Source organism: Anas acuta, chromosome 2, assembly GCF_963932015.1.
Source record: "Anas acuta chromosome 2, bAnaAcu1.1, whole genome shotgun sequence".
In the NCBI taxonomy this organism is placed as follows: Eukaryota; Metazoa; Chordata; class Aves; order Anseriformes; family Anatidae; genus Anas; species Anas acuta.
In genome coordinates this window covers 117412652-117428024 of record NC_088980.1, presented here as the reverse complement: position 1 = coordinate 117428024, position 15373 = coordinate 117412652, and the positions used below count along the sequence as shown (strand labels likewise).

The following is a 15373-nucleotide window of genomic DNA, read 5'->3' as shown; positions in this document are numbered from 1 at the left end:
GACAGCTTTTCAGACAGGTAATGAGCAGATGCTGAAGCTCTGGAGGAAGCAGTAACCACTGTCAGAGCCATCACCATGTTTGCTTGAGCCTCTGCCTCTGAAAAAGGGGATTCTATACCTTTTAAATCTCCTTCATAACTTTTAATTCAACAGCTGACACCTTTTCTCATCTTGATTATAGGTTTAGAATTAAACAAATGTTTTAAAAATAGAAACCTCAGCCTTATCACAGACAAAAGGAACCTGAAATAAAGTTTCTAGAAGGATGAAGGAAACTCACAACCCCTTTTCTGGATGTCTGAGCTTCACCACATGTCTAGAGAGTCATGACAGTCTGCAGTTGCCAGCGGACACCTGCTCTCCTGCTGGGAGCTTTGAGGTGCATCCAGTCTGGACATTTTCCACTTCTTCCAAGGGAGAGGTCACTACTAAGGTTCTTGCCTCATCTCTCCAATTTGCCATTTAGAGGGAGTCCTGGTGGTGATTTCAAGGCCTGTGTGCAAATTAAGGGATATACTGAACACTAGTTGGTGTTAGCACTTGATGGAGTATTTATGGGATTGATTCCGAGGGATTTGATTTCTGCATGTGCCGCTTCTCTATGCCTGGTATGCTTAGCTTCTCACACCGTGTGGGACAGCTTGAACAAAGTAAGGACAGTGTTCAGGGTGTTCTCAGCTGTTTCTGCCTCTCTGCTTTGATACCCAGCTTCTGCATGAGTTACAGGTATAAGGGAGTAGGAGCACAGCCACCCTGCAAGAGGCATTTGGGACATACAGTTTTGAAGCTGAGGCAGGAAAAGGCTGATGGACCAGACAAAAGATGTAAACTGAAAAAAGTCCTTTTATTCAGCATCTACTAGCCTGTAAAAGCATGCAGAATTCAATAAGGCAGAGGAAATCATTGCTTGAGGCCTGGGAGCGCAGGGGCAATGAGAAAAGGTGCTTTGGAAAAGTGAATAAAACCAAGTATTCATTCCTTGCAGAACTTATTTCTTGCTTATCTTTTAATTTGACTGCCTCTGAGCATTTAGGCAGAAGTCATGTGAGCTCCTGAGCTGCAGGGACAGAGACGGAGGAGAACGCGTGCATCAGAGCAGAGTGCTGCCGGAGCCCTGGCAGGGGGAGAGGGAGGCAGAGAGAGCCTGGGAGGGAAAAGGCGAAGTGGTGGGAGCTGGAACAGCAGCAACTGCTGCTAGCACGCCACTGCTCCTGCCCGGGAATTGGCTCGGCTGCCAGCACGCATCTCCAGAGGTGCAGGTGCCTCAGGTTCAAAAGTCCGAGAAGACCTGTGGTACTTCCAGGAGCTACGGTGGTGCTTTTTTTCCTGTGAAGAACATCTGTCTGAGGACTCTGTTCCTTCCCCTGGACTGAAAGAGGTAATTCATGTCATTATTTTGTCCCTTCTCTGGAAGCAGATAGGGGATCTGGAAAAAAATAGCTCAGGGCGGGCAGTCAAAGCAGATGTGCAGAGGTGTGGTGGGTTTCTCTCTCCTTGCTTATAGTAGAGCTCAGAGAATAAAGAGCTCCTGTCATTAGGATGCTCTTTGATTTAAATATGGAGGATGGGAGAGACAGGGTTAAAGTGTGGGGGTGGATCTGAGCTGCTTCCCATCTGATTTGTTTCTCTGTGTAATCTCTGAAAGTGGAGGAAAACTTTCCTTGGGCACCTGGAGGAGCAGCACTTACCCATTACACACTGAGCTGTAAAACTTGCATTTTTTTATTTTTTTGAATCTGAGTGTGGTTTGCTTAAATATCTGCTTGGCAAATCACAGTTCCTGTCACAGAAGAACTCCCTTTTAACAGGTACAAATTTTGGAGGGCTGAACATCCAGTGGCCGTGACAGCACTTTTGCCTCATTCCCTCTCTTTTCAGCACACTTGCCTCCTGCAGCCTGCGCTCTCCTGCTGGTCTCTCTCCTGCCCGTGGGGGCCGTGGCCCCTATGGATGCCCCCGTACAGATTTTCCGTGAGGAGCCGGACTCCACCTGCTCGCCGGGGCCCTGTCGCCCCCCCAGCACCAGCAGCAGCTGGCCCCTGGGCTGGGCAGACTACGACAACAACGCCACCGGGGCCTTCGGGGACACCCAGCACAACCACACCAGCATCTCCCCTGCTATCCCCATCATCATCACCGCTGTCTACTCAGTGGTATTCGTGGTCGGCTTGGTGGGAAACTCTCTGGTCATGTTTGTCATCATAAGGTAAGAGGCTTCGGTGTAGCTGTTTGAAAGGGATGCAAATGGCTGTCCTGAAATTTATCAGTTGGTGGGGTGCCTATATGAGGTGATGTGCATATACGAGAAGGTGGAAAAGAAAAAGTAGCTGGAATGACCCCAAAGCTTTTCAGTCACTGAGGTTTGTCTGGAAACGCAGATTCAGGCAGAAAGGAGCAGCTGGTTAAAAGTGATGAATCCTGCAGGAAAGGTGCTTGGTGCCTGGGAGCTGTGTTCACCGGGTGCCCTCTAGGGATGAGAGGCTGCCCTTGTCCGAGAGAAAGTGGAGAAGAAAACTTCTGCAAGGTAGTTTATTTTTTTTTTCTCCTGTGAGGAGTCCCCTAGGGAAGGCTTATGTGTCTAGTTGTGTGAACACTGATACGTTGCTGCCTTGTCACCTAGTGGCTCGTTTAACAAGAGGGGAAAAAAAGGAAATGCTTAAAGGAAATGCAAGAGGTGTTGTTTCTCTGCTTAGTGGTGTTTAACTCCAGTTGTTGTCATCTTGAAGAAAACAAAGCAGATGCAGAGGCCTTTCCTATTGTTTTTCCAGAATCAGGACAAAGCTGTGTATCTGTATCAAGTAGTTTTTCACATTAAACCACTTAGTGAAATGCACCAATACTTGTGTATTGGCATATATTTTAGCTGACAGAAGGATTTTTCTCTTTTTGTGCTGTCCATTTGCAATTTATAAAGATGCTCAGTGCAGCTCAGCAGAGTGATAATGAGCAACCAAGGGAACTGAAATCATACAATTTCTTGGAATCCTGCTTCACATTCTATTTGAATGCTGGAAAAAAAAAAAAAAAAAAAAAAAAAAAGAAAAAATACTGTGGAGTATTCATTCCTTATATAAAATCAGCTTGAGCACAGTAAGAAAAATTGAAGGATTGCAAGGGATCTTGTTCGTAAAAGAGTGCATGATAAGGGTCAAGCAATTGCAGAATGGTGAAATAACTCTCTCAGACTTGATACAGAGGGAAGTTAACTGGAAGCAGTGAAGTTAATGATGATATACTATGTGAAAGGTGAGTTATAACCAGATGAATACCCTTGAAAAATGGAAGTAAAATTCCTTTTAAAAGTTGATCTAATAGATAAAGATGCCTGTGGTCAATGTGGAGTAACTGGTTTGCTCCATCTTTGTGGTGCTATAATTTTGATACCCCTTCCTGCTTTTTTACCCTTCTTTCAGAGTAGAGATTTAATTTCTTTTTGAACTTGCAAGAAGAGAGACTCTGTACTTGACATGCATAGTGGCAAAGGCAGTTTTTCTAAATCATCACTCACTTAACAGTGATAGTGCTGATTAACTGGCCTGAGAACTGGAAAAAAATTCAAATGTAGCCAGGGCTCTGAAAGTTAACATGTATGTATTACACTAGTTCATATATATTTCTTTTTTTCTCCTTTTTCTCTCCTAAGATTATTTTTTGTGAGAGTCTAGTTAGACTTGCCTCCTTCTACCAGTTCCCACAATTACATTAAAAATTTATTTACGTTATATTTGGGTCATTATATATTCCAAATATTAATGCAAGAGTTGTATTTTTCATTTTTGTCCTAACCTTTCATCTCCCTTTCTCTTTCCCTCAAGTCCTCTCTCAGCATGACTGCACCTCAAGATAGGTTTTCACAACCCATTGAAAAACGCACACTGCAGTAATTTGCTTTTGTGTGGAAAGCCAAGGTCTGTGAGACGTTTGTGAAAGATGGTGGCAAGGCATAGGGGGAACATATCCCCTTGCCATCCCACATTGACTTTCTCTCAGCTGACATGAATCTCAAGGAGGGTGGGAAAATGATTCTTTATCGACCAGTTGAACAGAGGGTTTCTGTGCATCCCCTCTTCGCCATTTCTCATGTCTCCAAATCCTGGATCTGCTTTCCTCTTCCTAACTCTGGCTGGACCAGCAGGCAATGCAGGCCTGGCTCCTCCTCCCTTTTCTCTTTTAAACAACAGCTGATATTGTTGTTGTCCTGGTTTCAGTTAGGATAGAGTTAATTTTCCTCATAGTAGCTGGTATGATGCTGTGTTTTGGATTTAGGATGAGGATAATGTTAATAGCACACTGATGTTTTAACTGTTGCAGAGCAGTGCTTATACTAAGCCAAGGACTTTTCAGCTCTTTGCTCTGTTCTGTCAGTGAACAAGCTGCGGGTGCAGCAGGAGCTGGCAGGGGACACAGCCAGGACAGCTGGCCCAGACTTATTAAGGGATATTCCTTACCATATGATGTCATGTTGAACAATTAATAAGGGGTGGCAGACTTGGGTAGGGGATCAGTTGCTCAGGAATGAGATGGATATCAGTCAATGGGTGGTGATCAATTGCATTGTGCATCACTTGTGTTGTACACAGTATTAATAGTAGTACTATTATCATTATTAATATTATTTTCCTTTCTTTTCTGTTCTAATAAACTGCCTTTATCTCAACCTCAAGATTTCAATTTCTTATTTTTATTTTTTTTTCCTGATTCTGTCCCCTATCCCACTGGTGTTTGTGTGTGTGTGAGCAAATGGCTCTGTGGTGCTTACCTGCTTGCTAGGTTAAACCACAGCAGTCGTCCACTGAGTCACCTCTTGGGTGACATAAACAAGACTCCTTATGTTCTGAAAATTTCAATGAAACCATTGAAGTATCAACGCTGCGGTAGATTCAGGAGTCTCCAAATGGTCTTGAGACCCTTCCAAAGGAGGCTCAAATTCAGCCAAAAGCTGTGGAGTATGCAGGCCTTGGGCTGTTCCTTGCTTTAAGACCAACACAAGGGTATGTCCTTTGCTGCGTCCTCACATGTGCTGCTGAAGGAGCTCATGGAGACCGGCAAGTCACCGACCAAGCACCCTATGTGCAGAGTGCTGGGTGTCTGAAATCTCTTTTGGGTGTGGCGGGGATGTTCCTGCTGAGGGGGAACCCACAGAAGTGACCGGAGAATGACACTTCAAAGGTGTGTACATGTCCTGAAAGTTAAGTAACTGCATCTGATAAATCCGTGGGATCTTTCAGTTTTGGTTAGGAAGCAAACCGCATCATTACACAGTTTGTTAAAGGAGGAAAGAATTACTCCAAATATATATTTCCAATGTGATTGTAACAACTCCTTTACTGGAGGGCTGGACTATGTTCCAGACCTTAGCTCTTTCCCAGGATGGAGAGTTGATGTCCAAATACCTACAGTGATGAGGGAGTGGGTGGAGGAGGAGACAACATGCACGGAGATGCTGCATCCCTCCTGAGAAAAACAGGCGTGTGTTCTGCTTCAGTGAATGCAAAAGTGGAAGCAGAAAGAAAACAGAAGTGTTGAAAAGGCAAGAAAAGGAAGACATGTATATTCCATATATAAATGGAAAGGGATAGGTCAAGACAGAGGCAGCCATAAGTTCTTTCATATACTTTAAAGACATAGAGAGAGAAAATGCATTGGAGAAAATAGAGAGAGAAATATATCTCTTTAATGTGCTGAGAAATCCCTGTGATAGAAAAACATTAGAGTTGAAATAAGGTAATAAGGATGTTTTTCACCACTGTTCAGGTATCTAATTTCCTCATGTTGGCGACGAATCCTTCCAGCTCCCATAGAGAGCTGTGTTGAAGGCAGGGTGGGAATGGTACTGTGGTAGCAGTATGGCCTGTTAAACCAAGTTTTAGGAAACCTGTATTCTTCCCTTGGTTTTTCTTTTGGGGTACAACGCATTGTTCTTACCTGAGAAGGTCACTTTGTGGCTCTGTGGCTCAGTTTCCTCGTATAAAATGGAAGTATGGGTATTTAGTCTTTTTAAATGCACACAGTAACTGTTAGATTAAAAGCCAAAACTCAATCACTAAATATCCTAGGCAAGACCAGGGCTAATGTAAGCACCCCAGTTTCCTCAGGCACATTGAGAAAGGTTATTTTTAATACACAGAACGTAGCTCTGCTTTATGTATGCAGTGCAACCTACACTCTTGACACTCTCTAAGGTTTGCAGGAGCTCTCCCTGTGTTAAGATCAGATGCGTGGTCCTTGTACAAGCCCCGAGAAGTCTGCTGTCAGTCAACAGCCAGCGGGGCACATGGCATGTAACACTTGCCTGCAGCTGCTGTTTTTTGTGGAGAGACAGTAAGAGAAAAACAGGGAATCATGTTGCTTGCTGCACTGGTGGGAATTGCAAATGCAATGTGGGAAGCACAGTTCCCCTATGGAGGAGAAGAGGAGGCACAAAATGTTTTTGTAGCAACCACGTGAAATTATCTTACCTCACCTGTGTAAAGTTACACATGATCAGAGTTTATCTCAAACCCTCGGAGTAAAATCGTTGGCTGAAGTTGATAAATTAAATTACTTGTCCTTGCAAGCAATATAACCCTTTTCCTTTCTTTCCCACTCCCCTGCTCCTCCTCTCCTGATTTTATTTCTCCAAATGTTAGTGCTAACTTTAAACAAAATGGTGCATTTTTTTGGTGACAGCTGGAAGGGAAGAAAAGTTCTCTGAATGAAAGCTGAGTTACAAGTTTAATAATGGTTTCGCTCTTACAAAAACCATAAACATACTCAGGTAAAAACTCTGTGGGTGCCATGTGACCGCCTCTTACCCACTCCAGACTGACTTTTTGCATGTGCCTTACCTCCATTATTACTGAAGTCATCTACTGAGAACAGCTGCTGACATCAAATTCTTAAATAAGCAGTCCTGTATTTCTTTTAAAATTATCTTTCAGGCTTCCAGTGAACTGAATAATTTTCTACATTCAAAAACAGTTTTAACGAGAGACTGTGTCACAGATATGTATATTCATTCCTAAGGGAAAAGAGAAAGCTTGTATTCTGCTCAGTCTAATGTTTAAGAAAAAAGATAACTAGTAATACATTTCTGTTCTGCTATTCATCAAACTGAGTGGCATCTTATGTAACAGGAAGAGTCTGTTAAGAAATATCATCTAAAATCAACTCCCTTCCAGATTGTTTTTAAATTTATCCACCATTCATTCCAAACCATAATGAAAATATTACAGTAGACATATATGCAAAAATAAAATTGATTTAATATACTGGTTTAGATCTATATTAGATTTTGATAACATCAAAGATTACATGTTAATTTGCTTTAAATAATTGTTCTAAATTTATTAAATTATATTTTGAAATTTTATTGTTTTGAAATGAAAAATGAAACTGGGGAGGGTCAACCTATCTGAATTGCCTGTTGTCTATTCCTTGCAGTCAGCCATTTTATTCTTTTATGAAATCATGGGATTGGCTACTAAATGTAAAGGCCTTGCATAACACCTTTATCACTATTATCAGCACAGAGGCATCAAATGGATTGTTAGTAGTTCATCACAGGACCTGAAGGAACATCTGACCTCACCTTGCTGAGTGGAGGTACTTTTGGTGGGTTCTGCTGAACTTGGCCTGACATGGCACTATTTACCAACAAGACTTTGACAACTGGTCACTACTGACAGCTTTTACAGATGGCACAAACAACAAGGTAGAGCAGGAAGGAGAACAGGTTTATATATATATATAAAATATTGGTAGTTTGTCAAGCACATCTCATTTAAACAAAATTTAAATGTTTTTTAATATATTTAATATCCTGCTAGACAGTAAGTAAGACCTGGGATTTATAAGCAGATAAGAAACTCAAGATGATTTTCTGATAACATACTATGATAAGAAGATCTGATACTGAAAAACTGGAGAGAGCACAGGGAAGAGTTAGAAGGAATATTTATTGGAGAGAGTATTTGAGAGAGGCAATAGCTTATAGTGAGTAATCTGTTTGGCTTCTGGAAAGTAATTTGGTATCCATCCAGACACTTCCGCTGGGCTAGCAGCCAGGTAGTCATCTATTTCAGTGAAAGACATAACTGGAATTAATGGCTGGAAGCAAGACAAATTATGGGGAGCCCTTTTGAACTGGCAGAAAGTGAAAACTTACAAGAACTTTCCAGGCATACCACTGGCAATGCAGAAATCTTGAGACAGATCATCAGTCCTCAGCTGGGAGATGGATGGGGAGGACCACACTCCTGGCCAGCACGTGGGGAGAAAGCGCAGCAGGGAAGCAATGAGGGGGATAGAGAGAGGGAAGAGTGGGGACCCTTCATGTAGTTTTTCACAATGGAAGATTTTGAATTTGCTGTAAGGGTGTTGAGTCAGGAAATGCTTAACATGGTGACTTTGGCCCAGGGTGTGCTAAGGGTAATGGGGGATAATCTTACTGGCTACCTACTTTCACCCTCTCTTCAAACTGTGATTTATTGGTCCCTTACCTGAAATGCTTTGAAACAGGTGAGTTCCCAAGGAGAATTTTAATTTCAGTTACTTTCCAAAGGAAAAGTAACCACAAAATCATTATAAAATCTACTTCTAGGAACCCTGCTTCATGTCTCTTGGTTCTCCCACCTGTAAAAATCAAATAACTCAAAGTGTGGACCTTGTGTCTACTCCTCAAGTCAGTCTTTGTGCTTTGTTTATTGGTTTTCTCTTCGGAAGAGTTTGAGAGGTATGAGGAAATGCCAATATGAATGTTATTTTGTGTACAAGTAGGCATGAGTGCACAAACTGAATTAGCTTTGGGGAAGGGGTGAGTACAGATGGAATGAGGACATGGAAAGAGGAGTGTCTGACCCATGCTGGCATTCCACAAAATATAAAAAATATATAAACAAAGAATATATAAAGGTGCACATCATTTTTATGATCCTATTGGGAAGTTTGCCTGCTAGACTGTGTATTATCTTTGAAATATTTACTTATCCTGAATCCAGAGGGTTAAGATCTCATTAGATTCAGCTTTTAATCCCTAGAGAAGTGAAAATTAGTTCTAGGCAGTTTGCTATTTTCAGTTTCAAGACATTGTTTAAAATAAAAGCTCTTTCCTTTCTGCATGAATGTTAGAGCCTACCATGGTTTTCTTCATCACATGAGTTTTCATTAATCCATGGCAAGAACGCATGCAGAACCTTTCTGTTTTCTCTGTTCCTCAGACCACTGCACCTATGCAACGCACAGTGCTCTGGCTGGCTGCTCTTCTCTATTACAAAGTTGGTGCTGTTCTGCAGTGCACCGTGAGTGATCGCCTAGGGTTGCCAAACCTAGCTGCTTAGCATATGGAAGACAGAAAACATTATACAGAAAACATTATATCTCCTGACTGACTATTTAGCCAAATTCACTGCCTGCTGTGTTGCTCATAGTCTACCCGCAGTGGAACATAGTCATCCTTGAGTGGTGATGGGAATTTGCATGGTAGGATTAGTTCAGACAAGCTATTCAATGTGTTCGATTACTATTCACAGTCAGAAATTTTATTTTACCATTCTGCTAGCCGATGAACAGCTTTGCAGCCTGCTCTTTGACATGGCTTTCAAAATGACTGGTTTGTTAAAGTGCATTGGAGAAGAAAAAGATTTTTAACATGGAAGCTATCAGTTGTGCTTTACAGTTGACTATGTCTTAATGTTTCCTGCATTTTGCTTACCTCATCTCTTTTGGAAAAGTGAGTGCTCAGTTGGTCTGTGCTGGGGGCTTCTCTGAGTCAAGTGAGGAAAACAGATGAATGGGTAGAGTCCAGAGAGAACCTCTGGGCTGTCTCCTAAGAGGGACTTATGACTTTTCCCTGAGCTGGCTCACTGTAAGTGTATCCATTCATTACCTTACAACATAATCCTGTACTTGTTACAGAGGGACGTCCCTTGTCTCCTATTCAATTCCATTACAGGAGTGCTGACCTGAGTTTCAGGTCCCCACACAACCGAAGTGTGAGGTTGTCCTATAAAACACTCCCAGCAGTGGCAGTTATTATTCATCCCTATGGCAAAATGGAGGCCAGGTGTCTTGTTCTCAGAATAAGAGTGATACCCAGTCCACAGGACCTCTCTGTGAGAATTTTCTGAATTCTTTCCTTATTTTTCTCCTGGAGAAACACCTAGATGAGAACAAATGTTCAATAGCATTTGGCTGCTTCTGCCAAGTTCTGCATATATATGCTACCTATGTAGCAGGAAAGCAACACCCTGAAAAACCTTCTGAGGGAGCTACTATCCCTGTACCCCTGAGCAATGAGATCTGTTCTTTCTGCCAGTCAATCACTATTCCACTGCATAGAAAATTCTCTTCCCACTCCCACAAGAAGATAGGAAGCATTTTGTTCTGTTAAGGGGGCTCATGATGTCCTTCAAGTAGAAAATAGGCTTTCAAGAGGTACGAGGTATGAGAAAAGTGAATGTTATTGGAGACAGAGACTCAGCTCACAGGGCTAATGTGCATGTGGCAAGTGAGAAGGGTTAGGATGGGCCGTGTAACACCCTGGGATCTCTCTGTAATGTGACAGATTACCAGAAAGCATCTGCAGCAGCATCAAGTTTCTCAACAGAGTCAGTTGCTTGACAAAGACTGGATTCTTCTGTTAGATGTCAAAAAAAAACAAATACATAGTCTACATTAGTTGTCTAGGCTTCCTAATGATAATATGAGACGTACGGGTTTCGGATAAAGTACCAATTTTGTAAAATTCTGCATTCCCTTTATTTCAATATAAGACATGGTAAATCATAGTGCCCTCAAGGTCTCTCTGAGCTCTCCTAGCAAAACCATAGAAGAACGAATTTCAGAGTATTGGTGTTTCTAACATAAAGCATATTTCTTCAAAAAAGATGCTTTTGAGCTCACACAAAAATAGTAAGAATCCTTATCACAGAAGGAAGAAAGATAGTTCATCCTAGTTAAGGAGTCTTTATTTAATTTTATTATTTATTTATTTATTTTATTTTTTTCCTTTTGACTAGGTTATATGTAAACTTGAACCTTCTCTTCCCCAGTTCAGAAGCTCAGGAAGGAATGTTTCTACATCTAAGATCTCATTCTGGCTCAGGCTATGGTTAGTTCATAAGAGTAATTGTAGTGGTAAATTGTCAGGACTTTGGTGATATCTTCTGACATTCTGGTAGATTGAGCTCCCTGAGGGAAGCATAAAAGCCAAGATCATGTATTATTTAAGCCACTTAAAAATAGGTACCTGCAGGTGTTTATGAGTAAATCGAATTCCACTTTAGGATACTGTTTTAAAGGCAACATATACAATTTTCATAGGCTCCTAACTAATTTGTTGTTGCAGACAAACAAAATTTAACTGTGTGCAGTAACAGTGTTTGCTTTTGCTTAAAGTGGCAGACTCAATGGTTTTCTAAGGTCCTGTCCACTGCTTAATTCTGTCTGTCATTTAAAATGTAATAATAACATATAACCCAATGTGAACATAGAAACAACAGGTTTTTTGTTTTTTTTTTTTGTTTTTGTTTTTGTTTTTTTTTTTGCATTCTTCTTTTGACCTCAGCCTTAGCTTCATACTATCATAAACATTTACATTGAGCTTGAAGATACAAAAGATAGCTGAGCCATCCTTTTGAACTGGTGTGTTTGGAATGCATACTCCTCTTTTATTTTTTTATTATTATTTTTTCCTTGTTCTGACCGAGAATGATATTGAGTGTGCCCCGAATATAGCCTTGAGATTTAGAGCTTTCATGAATAAGCTTTTCAGCTGCTTGATCTCCATATACATCATTCAGAAGAGCCTAGTGGAACAGAGCCTGCATCCTGGCGATAGGTGTTTTTGCAATTTGCTTTTAGATGTGCTTTAACTTTCATTTACATTTGCTGGCTCAGGTATCTGCCAAAAATATGTTTGTTATATCTTGTATTTCATGCTTTTGTACTTTTACTCTGCTACTGCAGAACATTGTTGTAGTATATTTGTTAGACTTGCTCCCCTCCCCACCCCTCATTTCACACTGCAGGGAACATTTTAGCGTATATCAGGTACATGACAAATTTTTGACCAGAGCTACCTTCTCAGATTTTATTAGCTTTACTAGTGTTATGCTGTATTGTAGAACCACACTTCTCTCTTCTTCTTGAGATAACACTTTTAAAGGGCTCTGCTAGCAGGTTTACTAATGAATTTCGTTTATTTATTTATTTCTGAAAGCACACCAGCTTCTTACTAGCATGCTTCCTTCTTCAATCACCCCAATTTCATTGATAAGCTTGGGTTAGAGGTGTGAGTTTTATCCTATTTAGTGTCTTAAGAATATGTGCAAAGAAAATTCTGCTCCATAAGGAAAAGTACAGTAATGATTAGAGTGAGTGATGGCAGAAATTTTATGAAGGTCAGTCCAAAGTCAGTCTCAGAGAACTTTCCACTTTTGGAAAGTGTACTTAGGTTAAGATGTGATTGCTTTGAGAATTTTACTTGTGATATATAACACATTATTTTAATTTTGCTTCTTAAAAAAACATTACCATATATTCATCCAAAAAACCCACATCCAAATTATAGTTTTCTGTTTATCTTGATTGTTTTTCTGCAGGATTTTCATAAATCTTCCAGGTATTTGAAGCCTACAGAGGCTTGAGACATGCAGTTGCAAAATCCGTCAACTAATTTAAGTCATTGTAGGATTTTCTGCTCCTTGAAGAAAGATGCTAGCAGCTGATTTAGCAGTGAGACTTTCCATTCCTATGTAACATTAGTATTAATCCATTGTGCTCTGCTAGACTAATTTAAGCAGATAGCAGTACTTTTCCTTAAATAACATTCAACTATTTGATCAATAGTTTTAGTTTTGTAAAGGAAGGCAGGATTCCCTTACTCCATTACTATTTTTGCCTTCTTCAAGTGCTGATTTGTGTGAATGAAAAGTGTAGGGAGAGATACTCAAACCTTCCAAAATGTTGCCTCCCATATTTTAGTGCAATAGAAATGAGTTGTAGAAAAGTGATCAAATTGCTCATCTTGTGTTAGAGTCAAGACTCTATCAGGGTCCACTTCAAAGTGTCAGACAGCAACAGCTCTCACTCCATTACTTTAACTGAACTTTGATTAAGCCTGCAAGTACATATCTTCAGAAGCATCTAAGCATTTAATAATTTTTAGATGTTTAATTCCAAAAATTCAAAAGGAGTTTGGATGACTGAGTCCGGATTCTCACAAGCTGTTCTGAATTTATAAACTTATGAATTATTCTATGATTTAATCCATATTGCCTGACAGCTGTAAAGGCCAACACCTCATTTATCTGGAGTTCTTTACAAGTTCTTTACATTGTAAAATGTAAAAATAAAATAAAATAAAATAAAATAAAATAAAATAAAATAAAATAAAATAAAATATGATGTCAATGAGATTTAAGGTTACAACAGTAAAAAGTGTTTAGACTTAGCATTGCTGAGGTTGACCAGTGAACCACTTATCCTTTAGTTAGGTACCCATAATTGCTCTGCAGTGTCTGGGTGAATTAATTGCCTAAATGTAATAAAGTATTTATTGGAGCAGTATTTATTAGCCTCCTTCCTTCTTGTTCCCAGTCTGGCAGAAAAAGAGTGTTGTGGTTTAACCCATCTGGCAGCTAAGTACCACATAGCCCATTGCTCACGTCCCCCGCTCCACCATCAGTGGGATGGGGGAGAGAATCAGAAAAAAAGTGAAAGCTTGTGGGTTGAGATAAAAAGAATTTATTGGGATAGAAAAGAAAGGAAACAAATAATAATAATGATGATAGTACTACTACTAATCTACTACTAATAATGTGTATAAAACAAGTGGTGTACAATGCAATTGCTCACTGCCCGCTGACTGATGCCCAGATTATCCCTGAGCAGAGGTTGGTGAGCAGTTGTGTTGTGCATCACTTGGGTGCCCAGCGTGGGGCTCAAACCCACGACCCTAAGATTAAAAGTCTCATGCTCTACCGAGCATGGACAAAAGGGAAGAATGTATAATATACATGTAGGTGCCTGTTCTGGCTGAGAGTGAACAGTGCAAAGAGGCACCTGCCTGTGGTCTGTGAACTCAGGGGGATTTGGGCAAGGCCAGCTAGTCATGAGACTGCCTGGCTGGTGAGTTGTGGGGAGGCATGAGGCACACAGCAGGGTAAAGCTATCAAAGACAGCGTTGGTATGTGCTTACATAAGGAAAATGATCCAAAGCCTTTTTCAGAGCTTTATAGGTAGAATGGCACTTAAAAATATATGTATATTTTTAAATATATTTTCAGTCCCATATACAACCTTGATTTGCTTACACTGAAGGTTGTCTAAATGCTGATGCTTGGATGACTACGTATTTCTTATAACCTGTACGTGACAAGACATCCTTCTTGTTGGACTAAGGAAAATTATTTTACTTATTCATGCATATTTTGTGTAGTCCAAAATATCAATATTGCTCACTTTACATTTATAATATCATTAATACACACTGTGTATACAGAGAACATGTTTCATGTTACAGATTAAAAACTTTGAGTTTTGAAATTATGTAAAAAATAAGTTCTCTTTTACAGAGAGTTTGCTACTGCTACTGGAAGGCTAGTGGTGGGGGAAAGAGGTAATGGGAAAATATAGCACACATTGACAAAATATAGTATACATTGACATGTAATTAAATTGTGTCATGGTGTCACATGCACAACAAAAGTTGAATTCAGGCTGCAAGGAACAAGAAATGTGAGATAGAAAGGCTTTCAGATATTTGATTTTTTTAAGGCTAATAAAATCCTCTTAGTTATTTTTTATGAAAATGTTCTGATTTTCTTTAAAGGAAAAAGATCAGACAAATTCTTCTGTATGTGAAAGCAAACTTTCCCTATCCAAATCCATGGGGATTTTTTTAAAGATTTACAGAAGCAGTGATTCAGAAGAGTTATTAGTAATTTCACCTCTGCTTATCACAGGCCATTGCATTTCATTTAAATAATCCTGTATTGAGTCTAGTAGCTTGTGTTTGACTGAAGCATAGCTACTTGCAAAGCATCAGACATTGATCTGGAGACATAAAAGATGGAAAAATTACTCCTTTCCTGTGTAATTTGTTCCCAATAATAATCACCTTAGTTGTTAGGAAAAATCTATCATTGTTTCTAAGCTGAGTTTGTCTGGCTGTGACTCTTATGTATGTCTCCTTGTTATGCTTTTCTTTCCAGTCTGAAAGAGCTCTTCAGTACCTGTTATTTTCTCTGTGGAGGACTTCAGACACTGTAATCAAGTCACCTCTTGGTGTTCTTTTGATAAACTAAATGTTTTAAGGTCTTTAAGTTACTCACAGAAAGAACTTCTCCCCTTCTTTCACTTATTAAATAGTGCTTCGAGGTAACCTTTCCAA

At 40.1% G+C, this 15373-nt stretch overlaps 1 protein-coding gene across 1 annotated transcript in view; it reads left to right on the top strand.

Moving 5' to 3' along the window:
- The first annotated feature begins 1058 nt into the window (after positions 1-1058).
- Positions 1059-15373, top strand: part of OPRK1 (opioid receptor kappa 1) — a 30524-nt gene continuing 16209 nt past the window's right edge. Inside the window, exons 1-2 of the mRNA XM_068671856.1 lie at positions 1059-1378; positions 1879-2206. Of these exons, the coding sequence (XP_068527957.1) occupies positions 1947-2206 (260 nt within the window). The 5' untranslated portion in view covers positions 1059-1378; positions 1879-1946. The remainder of the gene's footprint in view (positions 1379-1878; positions 2207-15373) is intronic.